Source organism: Elaeis guineensis, chromosome 1, assembly GCF_000442705.2.
Source record: "Elaeis guineensis isolate ETL-2024a chromosome 1, EG11, whole genome shotgun sequence".
NCBI lineage: Eukaryota > Viridiplantae > Streptophyta > Magnoliopsida > Arecales > Arecaceae > Elaeis > Elaeis guineensis.
This window is the reverse complement of record NC_025993.2, coordinates 114,805,642-114,828,020: the sequence shown is the minus strand read 5'-3', so window position 1 is coordinate 114,828,020 and position 22,379 is coordinate 114,805,642. Positions and strand designations below refer to the sequence as shown.

Sequence of the window (22,379 nt, the reverse complement as noted above, 5' to 3'; positions counted from 1 at the left end):
TTGTCCGATGATTTTTAATTCTATAATCTTATAATAATAATAATTTGTATCTATTATTATAAAATTATTGAAGAATGATGTATTTTTTTACATCTGGGGCTCGCATATTTATTAAGGAGCTAATAGTATTACTGATTGGATGATATCTTATATGGCTAATCATATATGGTCAATATTATGGATGTTTAGGATGAATTTTTTTTTAATATTTCAATATTTTATTTTTTGATTTTGATGAATATATTTATCCACGTTTAGTCTAATTTAATGCACCTATTCTACCAAAAGAAAAAAAAAAAAAATCCATTTTCATTAGGCGGGAAAACCCTCTCTCAAATATAAACATGGCGCCTCCCGCTCGCCTGACGCCTCCTCGCGCGCGTGAGCTCTCTCCATCTCCCGCCCCCCTCTCCTCTTTATCGTTCTCCCTCTCCCTCTCTCTCTAGCCATGGAATTTGATTCCGATTCCGACTCCGATGCCTCGCACGTTTCCGCCACCCCTCCTCGAACTCCTAACCCCAACCCTAACCCTCCACTACCTTCCTTCCCTTCCCCAAAATCTAGGTTTAGGGTTTTGTCGCTCCACAAATCCAGACAAAAACCCCGCCCCGAAGCAAGCCCAAGATCACGCCCAAACCAAGCCCTACATCCTCTCATCAGGAGATGCCGGAGCCGCCATTCCCCTCTGCCGATCTCTTAAACCCCCATGGCCTCTCCGTCAAGATCCAGCGGCCGTCCGACATCAACCGCGCCACCTCCTTCTCTCGCCTCGTCAAGTCCCGGAAGCCGTCTTTCGATCCCTCCGAGTTCGAGCATGGAGAAAATGTCGGCGCCGGCGGCGGCTCCGCGGGAAATGCCGCGGAGGAAGGAGATCCTCCGAAGGATCCGAGGCCATCCGAGGTTGCTGGGATTCATGCCAAACTTAAAAGAATCCACCCTAATTGGATTGGATTTGAGGTGCCTGCAGAGCAGCCGAAGCGGCCGAGATGCAGTAACGAGGGAAATTTTGTGCGGCTGAACATAAATGGCCATGGAAGGAAGTATGCGTACAAGAATGGACGGAGAAGGTTTACAACAACTTCACAAGGTCAGAGATACCGCCGGAAGTTGATGAAAAATGGATCTGGAAATGATGTGGAAAGATGCAGCTGGGAGGAGGATAAATTGGCTTCAAATAGATCGTGGGAGCAGGGGAAGAGCTCAAATTGCAGCAAGAATTTGATTGACGATGCTGTGTTTGCTGCTCGAGAGGACCCATCTGATGAAAATTTGAAGAATTTGCTGAAGCTTACCCATGGGTATGATTCGTTTCGTGAAGGCCAGCTGGAGGCGATCAAGAAAGTTGTTGCTGGGGAGTCGACCATGCTGGTGCTGCCTACTGGTGCTGGAAAATCTCTATGCTACCAGGTAAAAGACCAATTATATAGAAAATAAAATCTGGCCTTGAATGTTGAACCCAATAGATAAGAAAATGGTTGTTTAGTATTATGCCTATGATGGTGCATGTATTGTATCCATTCTCCTGCCTAAAGAAAATCAAGAAAAAAATATGCATATATTGTTTTTCCAGTGGCATATAATTAGGATGTATCATGTTGTTAAGAACAATCACTTTTTCATGTCTTCGATAATCTTTTGCTGATGATAATGATGTTCCTTCAGCTGCCAGCTCTGATTTTACCTGGGACAACATTGGTTGTGAGTCCTTTAGTGGCTTTAATGGTCGATCAACTCAGGAAACTTCCTCCGGTGATACCTGGTGGTCTTATTTCCAGTAGTCAGGTAATTAGATTACTATCATGCACATGAAGCTTGTATGAGTAGCAGATTGCATTATTTTTGTTTTGATCTCGTTTTCCTGTTCCAGACAAGTGAAGAGGCTTCTGAAACAATGGATAGGCTTCTTGGAGGAGACATCAAGGTGAAATTTCATGGTTCTTTTGTTTAGAAGGATTATCTATGATGATACTATTTGATGGAAATAATTTTGTTTAAAATTGTCATTTGAGAAGCAAATTGGAACTCTTTTGGTCAGCCTAACTAATGAAAAATTATTGGGAGAAATCCTTTTTCTTCTCAAAGTTAATTGAAATGTTCACCCATGAGTGAGAAAGTGTACTGTATTTACTTTCCATACTAATGCGCTGATCAGGTGCCACATGTTCCCACCGAGCCTTATGGACACATATTAGGCTATTCTGGGATAATTACCATGATTCAGTTTATAGACTAGACGTTATTAGAATTTATCGTGTCTGTGGTTGACATTGACATGCATTTCCCAGTAGGTTCTGTTGCTTGTAAATGTTATTGTTCTTGGTTCTAGCTTAGCTATTGTGATGATGAGTAGCAGCTTGCTTTTTCCTAGAAAAAGTGTACTGCACTGTTTTAATCTTTTAGATTATTCGAGGAAATAGACAAAAATATATCTGATATTATGACCATTTATGAAAGCAAGTTTCAAGATCACAGAATTGAAATGTGCTCTTTAAACGTTCCGTAAATGTGAAGTTTTGGATAAGTATTGCCCGTCCGAATGTGATTCTGAAAATAGGAGAAAAGATGTAACACAATTGTTATAAATCATTTATGACATTTTCCAACTTGCATGAGTGGATGCTATAGCACATGCATGCAAACACTTGCAGGTGAAAGATGTACTAAATGATGACACAATTGTTATAATTATTTACATCATTCTACAACATAGCATCCATGATGCTATAGTCCATGCATGTAAAGAAGCTCGCAGGCATTGATGTATGTACAGACAAATAAAAATATATGCACATGCATTTTGCATCCATTTTCTCCTTTTCTACATTTTTGTAGATAAAGTTTATGGAACAATGGTGCTGAACTGCTGAAGTAACTGTGCTTTTTGCATCAGGTGCTTTTTGTTTCACCTGAAAGATTTCTAAATGCAGACTTCTTGTCAATATTTGAGGATGCAGTGTCTATATCACTTGCAGTGATTGATGAAGCTCACTGCATTTCTGAATGGTGAGTAATTGGGGAGCGTTTTTACATGGTAATAACTGTCTTTTTTGATCCTGGATTTTGAATAGCAACTAGATGTGTTACACCTTTCTTTGCTATACATAAAATCTTTGTAATGTTGATTCTCATTTTGTCAATTAAGTACTTCCTTTGTTGCTCAACGACTAGTTTTGCTTTAAATAACTTGCAGACTTGAACAATTTCACAGGTCTCATAACTTTCGACCTTCATATTTGAGGCTGAGGGCATCATTATTTCGGAGCAAGCTTAATGTAGAGTGTCTCCTTGCAATGACAGCAACTGCAACAACTCAGACATTGCATGATATTATGCATGCTCTAGAAATTCCACCTAATAACCTTATTCAGACATGCCAAATACGTGAAAACCTCCAGCTCATTGTAACCTTGAGTGACAATAGGCAAGTGATGTTCTTTTCACTTAGTTTACTTTGAATAAATTTGACTTATAATAGTTTATTTTGCATGAATCTGACTTATATTCAGCTTGGTAGTAAATGCGATTGGTATAGCTTGGGCTTACTGAGGATGACTATTACCTGTGGTTATTGCAGATTGAAAGATTTGTTGGTGCTAATGAAGTCCTCTCCTCAGATTGACATGCAAAGCATTATTGTTTACTGTAAATTTCAGGTTAGGCTTCTTTACTTTGCTTTGTACCATTATATCATGGATATGCTTCTTGCAGCCATCCTGCATTAGATTTTTGGGGTATTGAATTGCTTATGATTTTGTTTGGCATATAGTTACGGTGGTGATTGTATCAAATTTAAAGGAGTGCTTGCCCTCGCAAAGTGGTTTACTTTATCTTTACATGAGATACATGGATCTGAGGGAATTTTTTTGGGATAGGATTTTGTGACAGTATTTCTTTTTTTTTTTTTTTTTTTTTTAAATTCTTATACATTTTAAGTTTTCTAACCTTGTAGGAGTTCTTACTTTTTTTGGAGGAATGCTGCATGAACCAAGAAAATAATGAGGTGCTTCTTGTTTTGTCTATAGTTAATAATAGGTGGCATATAAGGATATGAGTGATGGCTGTGCAAATTGGAGCCATAACCAGACTACGAAATTATGAAGCCTTAAAATGAGAAGTTGAAGAAGATAAAGAAGTTGATCGAGTAGTGGAGCTTTTGATCAACAAGTGCATAATAGGAATTGTGGAAATGTTAGGTGCAGCCCCTTTGGTGGAAATTACCAGTTTCTTTTCTGATTTCTTAGTGGTAATATCCCAGATAGACCAAAAATTAATTATATCTTCATAACAATGTTCCTGCAAAACTTTGGTTGACAAGAATTCTGAGATTGAGTGCTCCCCCCCTCCCCCACCAATTTTTTTTTTCCTATTGAAAGTATTGTAATTGTCAAGAGCTACATGCTGAACATATTCAGGGATCTCTGTTACTCTGTAGGAATACAGAAAGCTTGATTTTACCTTTGTTATGCTGATCCACAAAATAATAGGCTTATAATTAGTATCATATTTACTAGTTACATAGCATTTAGGCTATGGGAGTGTTTATGTAACTTGGTCAATATCTACAAAATGTATATAATGGATGGTTTCTTGCTAGTCTGAGTGTCTTGAGTCTTTGGGAACTCAAATAAAAAGAGAGAAAGTGGTGTACAAGATCAACTTTGAGAAAGCCAATGATAGGATGCTCTCTTTCATTTTGGCAATCTTAAGGGCCTGTTGGGTTGAATGGGCTGAAAATCCCATTGGATTTTTGGATTAGGCCATTAAAATAAGGTAACAGGCTTACAGGCTTGGCTGGGCCCCTATATCTATAACTATCCAGGATTGGTTTTGGAGTGGGCTGGCCTAAATCCCATAGGATGAAAAAAAAGACCTGCCTAAAGGTTCTAGATATTCCATACTTATGGTGAAATTAGATCCGGTGGATTTATTAACTCAGGTGAATGAGGGTATATTGGGCTCCTTGAGAACCCTTTATACTTTGCTACACTTTTTCTTCTGTCTGTGAAGACTGTTTTGTCTGCTTTGAAGGGAAAGCAATGGGGATTTCATGTCAGGCTTCATCCCTTTCAAGGTGGAATGGATATAGATCGCCTGCTTTTTACAAAAAGACATGCTAATTCCCTATTTTAGCCATTTAACTCAGTTTTCAGCCTAAACCTGTAGCCTAGATGCTTGCATTGTGTACATGAAACACCAAACTAGAGAAGAAGTGCTTCTTTTTTTAGCACTTTCATGGGATTGCTTCAGCAAAGCACTTTTGAAAATGCAAAGGCAATCGCAAACATGCCAGTTGGGTTTAAAACATTGGTATTTATATTGTTTGTTTGTCTTTGTGTTGTGCTTGTGGAGTAATTAAGTGCTGGCCATGTTTTTCACTAACATTTTTCAAGTAAAACTAAGCTACAAGATTTGTTTAAAAAGGCAAACAGTTGGAAGAGGTTACAGTTTTCCCAAAATGGCCGTGGCTAGTGGAAATAATCATGGAAAAGCTAAAATCCTCTTAGAGCTAGATCTCAACTTCTGTATGAACTTTGTCTTCAGCCAACTGCTTGATTTGAGTTATGCCTAGTCAAGGTCTTTCCTAAAAGGAAAACATTGATGTTGACTGGACTGTTTCAGGGCCCAAATATTGTTGTAGGCCCCTATCTACCATCTGCATCAAACCCCTTAGGGTTTGGCATACTATCGCAGTTGTTGTCAAGAGCTTCATTTTAGCACTTGGCAAACTGAAAGTGGATGCCAAATAGATAGTTATGACCTCTGGAGATTGAGGTTCGTGATCGTGTCTTGGATATGGTGGAACTTGCTCCAAAACTCTGTCCAGACTTCCTCGAGGTGACCAAAGTGGTTCACAATGGGTCTAGTGATCCTCGTAGATTGAGAAAATTAAATAGTTAGATATGAATAAGAAAAAATTCTAAATTTGGCTCTAAGTAGAATAGAATAGAATGGATCATAACACTATTAAGCTTTAACAAGGTAAGAAATCATTTAAGTTTTGATTGGCCCCTTGAAGTGTTCACAGTTGTCTATATTCCTTGCTTCATGTCTCAATATGGATTTCATGCATATACATCACCTTACATATTCAAGGAAGCATAATTTTTTTCCTTTTTTTGCAGGTAGAAACTGAATTAGTGAGCAAGTATCTCTGTGATAATAATATCCCTGCCAAGGTCAGAATTCATTTTCTATTGGATAACATGTAAATGCACTGGATTTATGTAATTGCTGGCTCTTAATTTCGTGATGCCATTATTGTTGCATCGTAGGCTTACCATAGTGGCATACCCACAAAGAATAGAAGCCGTGTACAGGAGCTTTTCTGTTCCAGCAAAATTAGAGTGGTAAGATATAATTATTCCTATAAACAAACATGCAAATGCACACACATATATATATATAAAACTAACTTTGCTAGTTTTTCTTTGTTTGTTAATGCATTTTAAATCAATTGGTTGGACAAAAGTTTGGTGAAAAAGGATATTGTCTTACATTTATGTTTACTGTTTTTTGATGGAAGGTGGTAGCAACTGTGGCATTTGGAATGGGCCTTGACAAGAGTGATGTGCAAGCAGTATGAACATGCCAACATATCACCTGATACTACTTTATTTTAGAAACATGGCTCAGTGTGGTCTGCATGTTTCAAACTACTTTATACTATATTAATTATAAATTATGCATATTTTTGTAACTTGCCAAGGATCTCTGTTTGAAATTTTTCCTTTTTTCAGGTAATCCATTATAGCTTGCCAGAAAGCTTGGAAGAATATATTCAGGTGGCTAATAGAATATCTTCTGTCCAGTAAGAGTTACAACATATTCTCTTTTATTCTTCCTCTAGTTTAATGTTCAGGCATATACTTGCCTTTGTAGGAAACTGGACGTGCTGGAAGGGATGGAAGGCTATCTTATTGTCATCTCCTTCTTGATGTTACTACTTATTATAAGCTACGTAGTCTTTCTTACAGGTATCAACATAAAATTTTATTTTCATATGCTATGTATTTCTCCTATTCTTCGAAGATAACTAATCTACTTATATAATATGATGGCAGTGATGGTGTAGATGAATATGCAATAAGCAAATTTCTTTCCCAAATATTTTCTAGTGGTGTTCCCTTATCTGGGAACATTCGCTCCTTGGTTAAAGAATATGCATCCCAGAAATTTGATATGAAAGAAGAGGTATGTTCTTACTTCATGAATTCATATATTTGTTAGCTTTTTAGCATCTTTTATTCTTTATTTTGTCTTACTTTTGATTCGATTATCTTTTTTTTTTTGTTTTTAAATTTTACATTTGTGATACATTCATTTAATAAATCCATAAAGTGTCATTATACATAAACAAAATAAAAAATAAAAAAAAAAAGACATGCTATTAATAAAATCAAAATAATAGTTTACCATTCTTCTTCCAAACTAGGACTATATTGGCAATCCAACTAGGACATTTCATCAATGAAGTCAGTGCCATTTGTTGACCCTTCTGATTATTTGTCATGCAAGCTATTGATGGAAATGTCTAGATGGCTGTTTTGACTGGCTTGTGTTTTGGGATCAATTGCCAAGCAATGGACATGAGTCCATGCATTTCTTTATATGTCCTAGCAAATGCCTCCTGACACTAAAAGAGTAATGGAAAGAAGGTTTCCTTTGTTTGAAATGGAGCAAGCACTCTGCTGGTAACACAGAGATGAAAGTTAGGGGAGCAAATACAATTGGATATGCTGGCAGTCCTAATCGTGAACGAGATATCATGTGTCTTGACTCACGAAGTGATGTTAAGTATTTTACCTCAGGGTATGTTCGCAAGAATAAAATGCAAAAGCAATTGATGGTGGTGGTCCAAACAAGCGGTAAAACATGTGGTTTAATTTGACGCAAAGAAAAGAACCTTACCCAAGGCTTGACATGCCTTGGATCTTCTTGAAAGAAAGGGGTGTTGGCTCTTTCTAATTCATAGGCAAGTCCCCTTTGAGATCAAACTCTTCTTTTGTAGTTCTGTATGAGAGGCCGATGAATATTGAGATACTCAATTCTTGTGAATGTAACACACATAGATTGAGTGAAGGTTTAAGATTAGGAAACGTAGTCATGAGGCCCCTCCATATATACTCGAACAATGATGGAGGTTCTTCTATAAATCCCAATTCAGATTGTCATCTTCTACTTATTATCCTTTTCTTTTTCTATTCATCTATAAGCAAGAAATAAGGCCTCTCTCCCCCCCTCCCTCCCTCCCTCTCTCTCTATATATCGTATATGATATATATAATATATATACTTTGTAATACACATAACATATGTAATAATAATAATAATAATAATAATGATATAATTATATAATATATCGAATGGATCGGCTACATGATACCTAAAATGTTTCATTTAATGCCTGGATTTTTAGGTATTTCACTAAAATGCACTACTGATAAAATGTAAATAGAGGTTCCAAGAATTGGCATCTGAGAAGGTTGGATGCCTTAGGAAGAGGAATCAATTTGTTCATAGGAACTAATCTATATTACCATTTAATAATTGGACTATTTCCACTTTTCGGAGTTAGATAGTTCAACTCTTTGCAGTGCTCCTAGTCTCAATATTTGTGCATTAATACTGTATAAATATAAACTGATGCTAGTTCTGAGCACTTTCTTATACGTCATTTTAGAAGTATTTGGGCAGCTGTTATCTTCACAGATGGGTGCTCTCGTCCTTCCTTTTCTTTCTTTTCTTTTCCTTATAAATAACAAATCATCAATATGAAGTCTTATTTCTAGCCTGTTGCAAATGTTATTAGAAAAATTTGAGCAAAGAGGGTATCTGTTTTCTTTTATCAATAAAAGTCTTAATCGAGTATATCGTAGTTTGAATTTTTCCTGATATATGTCATCAGTGTAACCCTTGATAGTTTCCTATCAAGTTTCATGTTATCAAGGCTGTATGATCATCTTTCTCAGTTTGTTGCAAAACCTTTGAAGAATTACCTGGAAATCAGTCAACATCAGCATTTGTTGTCACTTCCTTTATATCACCTTCAAGGTAGTGCCGTTATTATCATATATCACCAGAATGGTAGTATCCAGTGATATTTGCTGCTTGATGTTGGAAGGGTTGTCAGAGGGTTACTTTTCTAATTTGTTGTGTTGTGTTGGGGGGTGGGGGGAGGGGTGTCAGGTCACAGTTTGGTACCCAAGGACTGTGTGAAACCACACATTACCAAATTCGTCAAGAAAGTGATGTATTTTTCCCTTAAGCCCTCTTTTAAACCCATATTTCTAAAATTAATTTTATTTTGCTATTCCAGTCCCACTTCATCCTGCAGACATTCTTTTTTCTCTTTTCCCTTAAGATTCATCATCTATTACTTCCCTGAATATCCCTTTATCTGATCTAACTGGGATTGAAAGTGGTAACTTTTGATATATATAAATGTTATGCCCCCACCCTGATCTCCTTATTTTTTAGATAAAAATATTTTGCTTCCCATCCTACATATCTTGAAACAACCTTTTGCACATTGCTTATGTGTTTGTAACTTTTCCTTAAATGCTCCAATTTAAAGATTTTGATCACATAAGAACTCTTCCATTGTTTTTGTTGATTGCAGGTGCTTTTAACAATCCTTACTCAGCTGGAAATGGGTGATAAGCAATATCTGTGCCTACTTCCACAGCTTAATGTGACATGTACATTGTATTTTCACAAGGTGTTTAGGAAATTACATGTGCTTGTATTACTTTTTCATTTATATTTCTTACATAGCTTTGCTATAATCTTCTAATGTATTCTATTTTTCTGCCATGTGTCATAATAGTCTCACCACGTTACAGGAGGACAGCACCTTGTATTCTTGTGTATATATTTTTGGTTGATTTCTACTAAGTGATGCTTTTCATTTCTCTACTTGCTTTTTTTTTCTCTTTTAAAGTAATTGTCATCATTGTTTTAAATCCCCACAGGATAGAGGGTGTCTTGGTTGTTTGGTCCCATTCTTCTAATAAAATGGGATTGAGATGGGGGTGGGACTCTAAAACCCATCCACGTAGGGAAAGAAGAAGAATGAGGAGAGAAAGAAGGGGAGGGAATAGGAAGAAAAGGCCAAAAAAGAAAGGAAAGAAAGAGAGAAGAATAAGAAAGGAAAGAAGGAAGAAGGAAAGAAAGAAGAAGAAGAAGGAAAGAGAGGAAGGAAGGGAGAAGAAAAAGAAAGAAAGTTAGAAAGGAAAGAAAGAAAGGAAGGAAGAAAAAAAGAAATAAATGAAGGAAAGAAAGAAGAAAAGAAAGAAAGAAGAAAAAGAAACAAACAAAGAAAGTAAGAAATAAAAAAAAGGAGAGAGAGGCGAGGGTACCTATTGGGACAATCTATCGGGATGGCTGTTGAGATGGTGCAGGATAGTGGGCATCCCCTTCCATGGAGAAATTGGGACACCCCCCTTCCCATGGGATTTAAAACCTTGATTGTGATAGCAAAAACTTGTTTCAAATCCCAATTAGAGTATTGTGGACAGCATTGCAAGAAATTAATTTGACATCTTGCTAATTAGACTGTTGGATTTGAAGTTCCAATCATCAAGTTCAGGCTCATAAATTTGCTCAACCATCTCTCCAGAATTTGATGAGTTTATCACTATTTGATGGTTGTAGACTTGTTGACATGAAAAAAATCGTGGGTTTTATAGTTCTTTCCACGGGATTTCGGTTCTATAGTTAGATTTTTGAAAGGAATTTAAAGTACTTAACTAAGCTGTAATTCCAAGCCAGTTGTGTCATCTACATGAATCCTTTTCCTCCATTCTACTCAGTTTAGGGCCATACTTTTTGAAAGATGCTGAAATACAAGTTATTTCTTACTACTTCATCCCATGTGTTTTTCAGTCTACCTCAACTCTTCATCTGAAAAGAGTTTAAACCAACAAGACATATTCTAGTTTCTAGGATTAGCACCGAAATCCTTTGTATCTAGCAAATGTACTTATGCCAATAATAGGGCTTTAATATGCCACCTCTAGATTATGCTCATGCTGCACCATTTACCCTTTTTTTTTTCCTTTCCTAAGAGCTTACCACCACTTTTTTGGTATAATAGACTGAGACTGGTCTAGCTAGACCTGGCTTCTCCTAATTTTTGTAAAATTGAGGTTGGACATCCCTTAGAAGCCTGCCATTCTCTCTTTTTTCACTTCATGCCTTTCTTTTTAATTTTTCCCTTAATTTTCCTTTTTCATATATTTTATTATGTTCTCATATTCCATTCTTATACTTCTATAGAACTCTAAGCTATCCACTGAGCAAGCTTGGATACTTGTACTCTTGCTTTCTTTCATTTATATTCCTTCCACTTAGCTTGCACCATCTGGGTGGATTTGGTGACATTCTTTGACCTCTTTGGAATGATTGGTGTGAAGTTGGACAAGTTGTGTAGCTGATCTAGTTGATGTCCATGATGGTGCAATCTCATGATTTGACGACTTGTGGGACTCTTTTGGGAGATGGAACTCTCTTCTTGAAAGTTATGTGGCCAGTGAAGTTTTGCATGACCATGGACTTGTCACCTACCATGCCTTTTCTGTTCTCATTCAGTTCATAGATCAGCCAGTCCCAAATTTTTGTGAAAAGGCTGGCTGGTTATGGTTATTCAGTTCATAAACTGGTCTTGTTACTGTAACATGTTACTTTCTTCATTGAAACTATTCAGAGCCATTCTAAGGTGTCCATGTCTGGACTGTCCCAGACCATGAGTATCAGTTTTAGTTAGGATTGATCAGAGCATATATGGCTTTTTACTCCTTTGAATGACTTTATAGAAGCAGCTTTCATCTGGCCTTATTATGTCCTTAATATGGAACTTATGCTACATTACTATGGGACTGACAATTGCAATATTTTGTTCTTTGTTTCCTTAAGTAGTTTAATATGTATCAGTCTCCAATTTTGGGCTTAATTGTCGAGGAGATTCACCTGTGCTTACTCCTGTGCCTTGATGCTCCTGTTCTCTTAGCTGTGCTTGTTGCTCCTCGAAGCTTAGACAGTTAGACCTCTGTCTGTGTCCCTTAGCTTGCTCTTCCTTGAGCGCTTCTTCTTTCATGACCTTTTGTCAATATTTTAGGATCATTACCTATTTGATTCAAGTCCTATTTACCCTTGCTCAGCATTTATGGTAGTCCTAGCATTCCTCTTCTACTACTGTATATTTGTCATTCTTTTGCTATAACAATGACTTAACGTTCCAGTGGTGTCTCATTTTCTGGGACATTAGACATTATTGCTAAGCTCATTGGTTGCTTTGCTTGGCTGTAGTCCTCCCAGGACCCTTGCACTCCACCACCACTGTTATAGCTTCTTAGGTGGTCCAAACACAAGCGGAGATCTTTTTTAGCTCTTCTCACTTTTTTGTGTGTTATTTGAAGTGGAAAATATATAAGAAAGCATTATCTGAAAGTTCAATGGAATGACTAAGGGCAGCAGAGTAGATGTTTAATGAAAAAGAAGAAATAAGGTTAAAACTTGAAAACATAATGGACAGTCAATGCTTCATTGCTTGGAGTCAGCTTTATTTATTTCTGGAAGTTGTTTAGTGTTGGTGCTGCATGATGCATGGAGTCAACAGTCAGACTACTCAAGAAATTAATATTATGTACAAGTCTAATGTGAGGGAGGCAAGGGTTTCCTACAGATCTCAGACTTATGAGTATCTTTTGAACTGAACTCACGCTCTTCAGCGAACATGAAATCAGAGTTAAACCTGATATTATGGTTTGGCCCAGCCAGGCATACTTAGGAATTAGAGGTTATTGGCCTGCATCGACATCCACAGAACATGGTGACATAATGTGTCAGAATCATGGAAATTTGGGCTCACATGACAAATACAAGCTGGCTTTCTGACTCTAGAATAAGAGGTTATGTTCAAGCTCATAGAGCTCTTTCTGCTAAATGACCTATTTACCTGTGCTTTGAAACTAAACTAGAGAAACTGGATGAAAGTGTGGTAGCATCAGATTAATGGACACCATTCACTTGTCTATCTGATTACAATTCCCTTTTTCTGATTGTTGATGCTGTCTTCTTGTGCTCATGGCAGTTGATGTCACTCTTCTTGCTTATGATGCTTCTTATCCACTCCACTTCTCACACGAGCTTCGTTATCTGCAGATCCCATCCCATCTTATCCTTGCTTAGACATTTGAATGTCTCTGCTTTTTTCCCCTCCTGATCCCTTTTGCAAGCACATGAAGGATTTTGCTGATTCTTGTGATGGACCTCAAGATGAGGGATACCATACAACGACATTGGTCTTACTGAAGTTTTCATTGTATTTTGAAGCATAATGAAATCATGCTTCATAACTGTTGGGAAAATGACTTGCTCATTGGGATTCTGTGTATTAACAGATCATTGGACCCAAAAGCTTAAACTGTTAGGAAAGGGGTCAACAATACATATCAGGGGTTAACATCCCATCCTCGTGTGGCCTGGACCATGCACATGAAGGCATAAACAAGTTAAGAACTAGCAAGTTAATAACCAGAAATGAGTCGGGAGAACAAAGGCATGGCTGAATCAAAGAAAAATGGCCTGAAGGAGATATAAAATAGGGTTTCCAGCAGTGCTCTAGAGACGAGAGGTTCCCTGTGTTAGGGAAAGAAAGATTGCAGGCTGATAAAGACTGTGAGGCTTTGCTAACTATTAAACCTGCAGGCCCCTAACTCGCTACATCCTCGAGGATTAGTCTGTCCTCCTTTGACGAGGTGCACTCTCTACATCCTTTCGATCTATGCTTCTTCCTTCCATAGGTCCCTATTGACTAATGAATGGAAGTTCGTCATGCTTTCCCTGAACCTCTGACTTTTAGCTCTGATACCATCAACTAATGAGCACAGCATGAAAACTTAAGCTATCAGGGAAATGGTCAACAATGTGTATCAGGCCTTAGCACTGGGAAGGTGGTGGCTTTTATGGAAACCATAAAACCAATGCTACTAGAATCTTTCGGGTTGTTTGACATGAATTATCCAAGTATTAATTAGGCTATTCACACTTATAAGCTTTGGCTTTATACTTGTAAAGAGACTTTAACCATTACTGACAATATATTTAGTAAAGTTTGATTTATTCTTTTCTTAAGTTATTGAACATTGAGTTTCCATCACTGCAGACAGCCCCAGCATTGCTATCTGACAAGGATATTGTAGTTGCAACGATTCTGAAAATGTATATCCCTATATATTCTTATCTTCGCCTGTTCTATATTTTTGTTTTCTCTTAAGTACCATCGATACTTCGATTTATTGATTAGTGCATTACAACATGACATTTGCAGTTCAGAAATAAAGGAAGGGCATCATGTGTTTGACATACCAACACTAGCAAATACCATTGGGATATCAACAAATGACCTGTTAAATCAGTTGCAAAACCTAAAGGTTTGGACAAAATCACCACTAAACTGATTGATTATTATTGTCGAATATGTTCTGAATAATCTAGTCAGCTTGCTGAGTTGTTGGAAGGTCTTGAATAAGTTGTTCAGAGATTCTAGAAATGGAAAAATTTCAGTTCAATCTTTTTATTTATTGTCATAGATTGTAGTCTGAGGTATTCCTATATAAATAATATGGAAATGATGCTCATCCAACTAATGTTTTTGTATTTGTTGGCATACAAGGATAGCATTCTTCTTTTGGTCCAATGAAGGAGATGAGATGTATAATTGTTATCAAAATTTTGTTTCTTTGCTTTTTGGAGGGGGAAACTTCTAGAGCATTGATTTATGGTTATCCTGTCGCTGATGTTTCATGGATGAAGTTGCTTGCTGGAATGGGTTTTTAGAGAGTTTTGCAGATGTTACAGCGAATCTCCATGTCAATATGGGAAATTCCTTTGAAGTGGGAGATTAATTGGGAAACAATTTTTTCTCACTGCCTCTAAAGATTCCACAAATCGGTGTCTTAAAAGGTAAGCTTTTTCTTTCTTCCAATAGCCAATGAATGGGTCTCAGCCAGGGAATTGATTGTGCCTGTCAATCCTCCAAAAAAAGAGTCAAGGGACCACAGAGAGTATATGTAGGATGCATATATGATTAGTATTAGAATAAATATTATAAGAATTATAGTCATCATGGCAATAATCTTTTGTATAAACAATATCAATACTAATTGTTGTGGTCAAGGGACTTCAGGGCTCATGCGGATGGAGGGCTCATCCCAGCAAGAGGTATTGTCCGCTTTGGCCACATGCATACCGTAGCTTATAGACTTTGCAGCCCTTGGGTTATAGCTGGTATGCTTGCGGTTATCGTAGAACCCTGGTGTCCCACCACGTTCTCGTCTTTAAACTCTTGACCCGATGAAGCTATTCCTAAGGCAAAAACCTAAAGAGAGAAGAGAAAGAGATTTAATCTTGGAAACAACCGACAATGATAAAGGAGGGGTGTCGAACGACAGAGAAACCAACAAGGGGAAAGAAGGCCGACGATGAAGGAGCCTAAGACACCCCAGGGAGATGAATCCTATATGCTACTAAGGATGGGAACTTTGGACTGGGGGTGAAAGCTCTAGAGTCGGAAGAATATCTGAAGGAGAGACCATCCCTATTTATAAATGCGCTTGACGACCATGATCGACGTAGAAAATCGAGACAACCTCGGAGATTCCGACACGGGGCAGTAATATTAGCCGACTATTTTCTTGGCCTTTCGATGCACCACTATTGAGATCGCACTAGACAAGCTGAATCCCTGTGGCAACAAACCGAGCAAATGGCTGGCTGACATGTGAATGACTTGGGATGCTCAACGAGTTATTATTCAGTCGTCCGACTTTCTATAATCATTATGAAAGATTGTTTCGAACCATTCACAGCATTAATTGCTGCATGACCTATGATGTGATAGAGCCACCATGCGTCTTACGAAACGACAAAACGATGGCTCGCTCTATGCAACGATGGAATGGTTGGACACAACTTTCGAGGCAACAATAAGTGAAGGTCGTCGTAAAAGCTACTCGGATCTGTACAATGATTAACTCCTCTCATCCGATTAAAGCTACAACATCGGATACAGGAGTTGAGGGCAAGTGTTGGGGTAGATCTCGTCGTTTAGCCGACTAACCCTTATCTTCGCCTCCCTAACCGACTAAGTGTGCAACGACTATTTTTTCTCGTCTTCGAATTGATTAAGTATACTATGTTGTGAATTGAGTCGACTGAGATCAATGTGACCTGATCAAGTTGGCATTTGACCAACTTGGTCCGATATAAAATCGACGACTGGCCAACAATAATTTGACATATAGTCGGTACGACTTCCTCGGCGTTCTGCCGACTATCTTAGTTCCGTAAATTTGGAGATCAAATGATGATTATTCAGTACGAACATTAACTACTCGCGGTCGTGGGGTGCGATAGTCGCCTACGATCTGCTCACTACTCGGTCTTAATGGTGGTTAATGAGGTAATCGCTTGGTAAATGCCATAACTCCCACGTTCCGAATATTCGGTGATGAGAGTTACACAGCAACGACAGTTTCTACCCTATAAATAGTGGTAGGCGATGGGGGACCTGGTAAGCGGGACTAAGATAAGCTTTTGGGCTCTTGCTTTTGGCTCTCTACTATTTTCTTTCTCCGGCTGACTTAGGCATTGAAGGGTTCCCCGCCGGACAACCTTCGACAAGAGGACTTCATTTTGCAGGTTTTCTGCTGTTCAGCACTCAGGCACAACAACTCGGCTCACCGCCGACCATCTCACCGGAGATCGGTAGCAATACTAATAACAATAACAACTAACAATTAGTGCTTATTGTTCGGTACTTGATACAAATAACAATATATATAACATTATTGAAATCCACATCCAGCCTTATCCTCAGTTTGAACCTATTCCATTTGCACAGGCCATATATGGAGTCATACTATGCTAATTGAGCCACACATATGGCTGCATAGCACTAACAGGACTACTTTTTCGGCCTATGTATGTTATGACTGTATATGGTAATTGTGGATAGGCAACGCGATGTAGCCAGGGGACTGCAAATGCATATGCGGCCACATGCACCACAAGTTAATATAATGCATCAAATAAACAGCTGCATTGTTTTCCACTTTGCCTGGGAAGAGGGAAATTGAACCTAATGTGCAAATATTGGAGAGGAATTCAACCCCTTGAAAATTATTCTAATGGGTTTGTATAATCTCTATGTGGTGGCCCGAAATTTTGCATGAAATAAAATTTAATGATACTTTTGGGTGGAATGATATAAATTTGTGTTTCTTTCCTTCTGTCCTTTGTGTTGCTCAGTTGGTATTCAGCTTTGGTGGATTGTGCTTCATTCAGTTGTCTTTGCTTGTGATGCTTCCTCCTTTATGGCATTTTTGTTGCCTCAGATATTTCCTGTTTAGTGAAGGCCGAATTTCTGAGAAGCTCAGGTTTCTTTTCTTGGGTTGGGAAGTTGGGATTGATGTCCTAATTTGTGCCATCTTACTTTATAATTCTTGAAGTTATGGGTGGTGCACTTCTACTTTTCTGGAAAAGAATACAAAGGAAAAAAAAAGCGAAAGAAAGTTTTTCTGAATTGTTATGCATCAAGATTGTGAAAGTTTTTTGGAAAAAAAAATTTGATATGGCTGATGAAATTGTATGGACCTTGACTGTAAGAAAGAAAATAGATATTACCTTTTAACATAAGAGGATGTGATTTCCTTGCATGTAAACATCTAAAATTTCCAGAGGTTTTGGGTCATGAGCCAAGCTTTATAAGGTGATAACATCAAAAAAGTTAGTTTCCAAATTACTATTTTCAAGTAAAAAAGGGGAAATAGTGGCTTTAGGCTTTGAAAAGAGAAAGTCCATCTTGGTTTTTCATTATTCTTCACATGCCCATCTTTTGTATTCTCAATTATGCATCAGAGGAAAAGATTGTTTCATCCTCTGATACAGCATACACAGTGAGTACAAACTTATCCTTAGTGGGAGTAAGCTTCTAAATTTGGCACATAGTTTATGATGATCCAAATGGCAAATGCCATTTGGATTTCAAGTAGTCCACTTCCCTCGAAGAGGAAAAGCTTGCCTTCATTTCCTTGGAGCTCTCTTGCTTTTGAGTTTCTACTCTACCAAGCAATCTATTGATTTCTTGGATTTCCAAGTATTTGCAAGGCAAATGCTTGGTGTAATTTTCCATTGTGAGTTGGAGAAATAAGTTACAGGCACCAATTCTTATTGGATGTATGATTTAATTCCCCTTCTATTTTAACTTGTCAGTGTGCAAGGTGCTTGCATGTGTGTGATAGTATTAGCAAGTATGTCGTTCTCTTGTCCTCACAATCCCATTTACAATTTTCAGAATGTATGGCACACTGCGTACTTGTATCCAAAGCTGGACCATGTATTACAGTAAAATGATTTGACACAGTTTGATATTATGAATGTACAGTCATGCTTGACAGTTTTCTCATTGTCTATCTTATATTGTTGACATGATAGATGATAAATAACTGTGATTCTAGTATAATTCAACTTTTTTTTTTCATTTTGTTTATTTATGTGGAGAAACTATGTTTTTAATTCATTTCATTGACAAACTCAGTCTTTAGGAGAAATAAGATATGATTTGAAGGATCCAGCTTTCTGCTATAGGATTGTGAAGCAACCAGATGACTTATGCTCCCTCTCAACCCATCTCACAAAATGGTTATCTGACGTTGAAAGCTGCAAGGTGAGTAACTTTTTGCCATCAATTCCATATATCAAGTACTGCTGCAATGTAATTAAAACATGCTACAAAGCCATATTATTTGTAAAATATCCTTTGTGTCATCAGTATTGACTATGATAAATACATATGTAGCCTCTAGGTTGTCTGTTGAGAAGTTTGTTAGCATTGTCATGTCTTTTGTTAGAATCCATATTCAGTGTTTACAAGAACCACATTGCCTAATTTGTATAGGTACTAAAGTTAGATGCAATGTTCAATGTTGCAAATTTCGCTGTAAAAGAGTGCAAAAGAATTGGTGGTTGCTCCGAATCCTTACATACAAAGTGCATTCAAGAGAAGATTGTAGACTACTTCAGTGGGAGGCATCACACCTTCAATGATTATTCCTCTATGAAGATGAAACGAAGCAGGTTTGAGAAACTCTAAAGTTCCTTGTGATACATTGCTTTATGAAATTCCACAAGCCTGCACTAAGATAAGATCGTCAAGTTTCTCTATTTTTGAATTTGTATTTTTGTAATTGCACTAATGCCATTGTCATTTACATTTTTCAGCCCATTCCTGCGTGCAGATATAAAGGTGATGTATCGATACATAATTACGTATTTTTCACTTGGTCTGATTTTTTCAATACATATTATTCACTTGGTCTGATTTTTCAGGTACCTGATCTTTTTCTTGTGATTTGATGAGCTTCTTTTTGTGCGACAGGTGTTCTTACAGAGTAATTCGTATGCCAAATTTACCCCAAGAGCTGTTGCAAGAATTATGCACGGCATCCCCAGCCCAGCTTTTCTTGCTGCAACTTGGTCAAAAAGCCATTTCTGGTACATGTGAACTTTAATTCTGTTCAGTGGCATCTCAGGCAGGTCATATTCAGTGATGTAGAAATCATGTTATGTATTAATGTGACACTTGCAGAGGAGCTTAAAAACTTTTTCATTGTCTTTTTATGCAACACAGTGTTACTGTTATCTTGTTAACTAGATGCGCAGCAGTGGTGGTTTAGGTACCGATCCATACCTGCCAGCATAGGGCATAACTAGATGCCCAGCAGTGGTGGTTTAGGTACTGACCCATACCAGCCAGTATAAGGTGTACCATACTGATCCGGTAGAGTACCAGAATGGTTTGGGGCCTGAGCATGCCCCAGTACACATGGTATAGCTGCTGCCCCAATGCAGTACAGGGGCAATATCATACTGACTTGACCTTATACCAGTAAGGAACTGGGACGGCATCTGGTGCCAAGTCAAAAACCTTGCTTCACATAAAGCATGGGTTTGAAAAGAAAACTTGTTACTCTATTGCCAGCAAATGATTATAGCTACTTTTTTTTGCCATGTTTTTCTTTCTAAAGTAGCTAAGTTGCTTAAAATTATTTGACAGGGGGCGCTACATGGAAATTGATTTTCCAGTTGTTATGGAAGCTGCAAAAATGGAGCTCTTGAACTTTGCCAGAAAAGGTGGAGAGTAAGTGTAAGTATTCCCACCACTAGCATTAACCATAACTATAAAGCCTTGTTTGATCGGTTTGTTTTGGTAGTATGAATTCTTATTCACCAGTCTTTCCCACTATGGGCTATCACCAGTATTATTGCAACCTTTTCTAGTCAATCTCTTGACTTCTGTTCAATTAGTTTTGGCCTTCTTCTCTATTCACACAAATCTCGGCAACTCTCCTCACTGGGGTCTCTTCAGGTTTTTATTGTACATACCTATACCATTTAAAATGCTTGTTCATCACTTTGTCCTCATCAAGTGCAGTTCCTCCTAAGTATATTAATTCCCATCCCATTTTTCCTAGTTTTAGCCCGTCCACTTAACATTCTACTCTCTGCCACATTTGTCTATTTTGCGCCTTTAGCCCACATTCTGAACAGGAGGACATTGTGGGCTTTGTGACTTAAAAGAATTGTCACTAGTTACCAAGACAAAAGTGACATAACACCTCAATCTGAACTTTTAGCTCTCATAATATAGTTATGCTTTCACTTGTCTCTCCATTTACTTGTAAGTAAAGAGACTGCTCGCATTGTCATTTCTATTGGCCATAAATTTGTTGGGGCCCCATTTTCATTTCATTCTTATGGACACTAAATCTCATAACTGCACATCCGTACCAAATACCTAAGTTGTTGCCATACATAGCATTATTCCATTACACCACTTTAACATTTTACCTATCATTGTCTCATCAATCAAAACGGTCCCTCGATGGATAACATGTATCCTTGTCTATGTGATTGCATATGATAATTATTTTGATTCATGAGTTGAGTACAAAATTGAATGACATTATGGAGTAAGGTTAGGAGGTAAGGGCCTGAAATTAGTAGAACAGAAACATTCATATTAATATCCTTATATTTTTCATGTCATTCTTGTGTGCAGATCTAATAAAAGTGGCAAGGAAATGTCTTTGAGATGCAAGATGACTGAAAGAAGCAATCTAGTTTGCTTGCTTGCTCTTGAAAATGAAGCAGGTTGCTGAGCACACTGCACCAATGCATCATTTGCCTTAAATTTGTTTCTTTCTTTGCAATCAATTTACCATCATCAAGAGTGAGTCAGTTTGCAATCATTGACAGGCAAGTTAAGGTAATATTTCTGAGTACCAGTTGCTAATTTTTGAGAACTGTTAGATGGCTATGCTCATTCTGCGTGTTCTTTATTACAAATTTCAAGTTTTCTTTATGCTGTTTTTGCAGGCAACGTGAAAAGAATTTATTTCGGGCTTCTACCCTGTTGACAAAGACATGTAGCAGAATCCAACTTCTTGAGAAGAGAAGAAAAAATGTCAACTCAATATTTACATGTTGCAGCCTCTACTGCTATTTTGGAAGGCGGTATCATGCACAAATTAGAGGACTTACCTGTATATTTAAGAAGATGGCATTCTGAATCATTTCAATTTCCACTTCAGCCGACCTTGTTTTCTTGAGCAATATCAGATGAATGAAACATATATCAACATTTAGCTAGCGAGGGAAGCTTCAGAATCACTGAATCCTGGAAATCAAATGCAACTATATTGTTACCTTCCACGTGTTCAAGAGGCAATACCTGCATTGAAACAAGGATGTCTGAGATCTGAAATGCTACAAGAAATGACCAAAGTCTGTGTCAAAAATCATCAAATTGGGGAAAATTGCAAGTTCAAACACATAAATCCTTTTATTAAATATTGTAATTTGAATCAAGAGATTATTAACTGATGGAATTGTATGAGCTAGTCCCAAATTAAGCTATGACTGTCATTTGCTCACCTTATGAGATTCAATTCCTCTGAGCAGATGCTTCTAAATGGAAGTTCCCCTTTTCTTTGGAGAGAACGAAGTTCCTTCTTGAGAAAACAAAGAAATTCTTACATATGATATTACAGTCTTCATTCTCCAGCAGCAACGGGCCCATCACCACCTTTTTTTTCCCTTCCCTATTGCTGGAAATATGCTTCTGCAGTGATTTTTACTTAATTAACCAACTGATTTGGGCTAAACACAAGTTAACTTTGAGCTTTAGCGTAGCCTGTATGAGACATGGGCTTAAGCTAAAAAAAAACGTGAGCATAGGCCTTAGCTCAATAACTGTGTGTGAAGTTCCAAAACACAGAAAGTCTCTCGGTGCGGGAACAAGGCTGTGTACATCTGAC

The 22,379-nt window shown here is 37.7% G+C and overlaps 1 protein-coding gene across 1 annotated transcript; it reads left to right on the top strand.

Annotated features, from left to right (window-relative positions):
* The first annotated feature begins 384 nt into the window (after window positions 1-384).
* LOC105038715 (ATP-dependent DNA helicase Q-like 5) lies at window positions 385-21,326 on the top strand. Its single transcript, XM_010914583.4, is given in 22 exon segments — window positions 385-596; window positions 599-1,407; window positions 1,663-1,782; window positions 1,868-1,921; window positions 2,891-3,003; window positions 3,209-3,421; window positions 3,575-3,653; window positions 6,123-6,176; window positions 6,273-6,347; window positions 6,524-6,577; window positions 6,738-6,782; window positions 6,880-6,974; window positions 7,062-7,191; window positions 9,620-9,718; window positions 14,165-14,220; window positions 14,330-14,432; window positions 18,599-18,727; window positions 18,959-19,137; window positions 19,282-19,306; window positions 19,439-19,554; window positions 20,117-20,206; window positions 21,122-21,326. Coding segments are annotated over 21 exon segments (2,784 nt in total). The 5' UTR covers window positions 385-448; the 3' UTR covers window positions 20,205-20,206; window positions 21,122-21,326.
* Window positions 21,327-22,379: the final 1,053 nt, after the last annotated feature.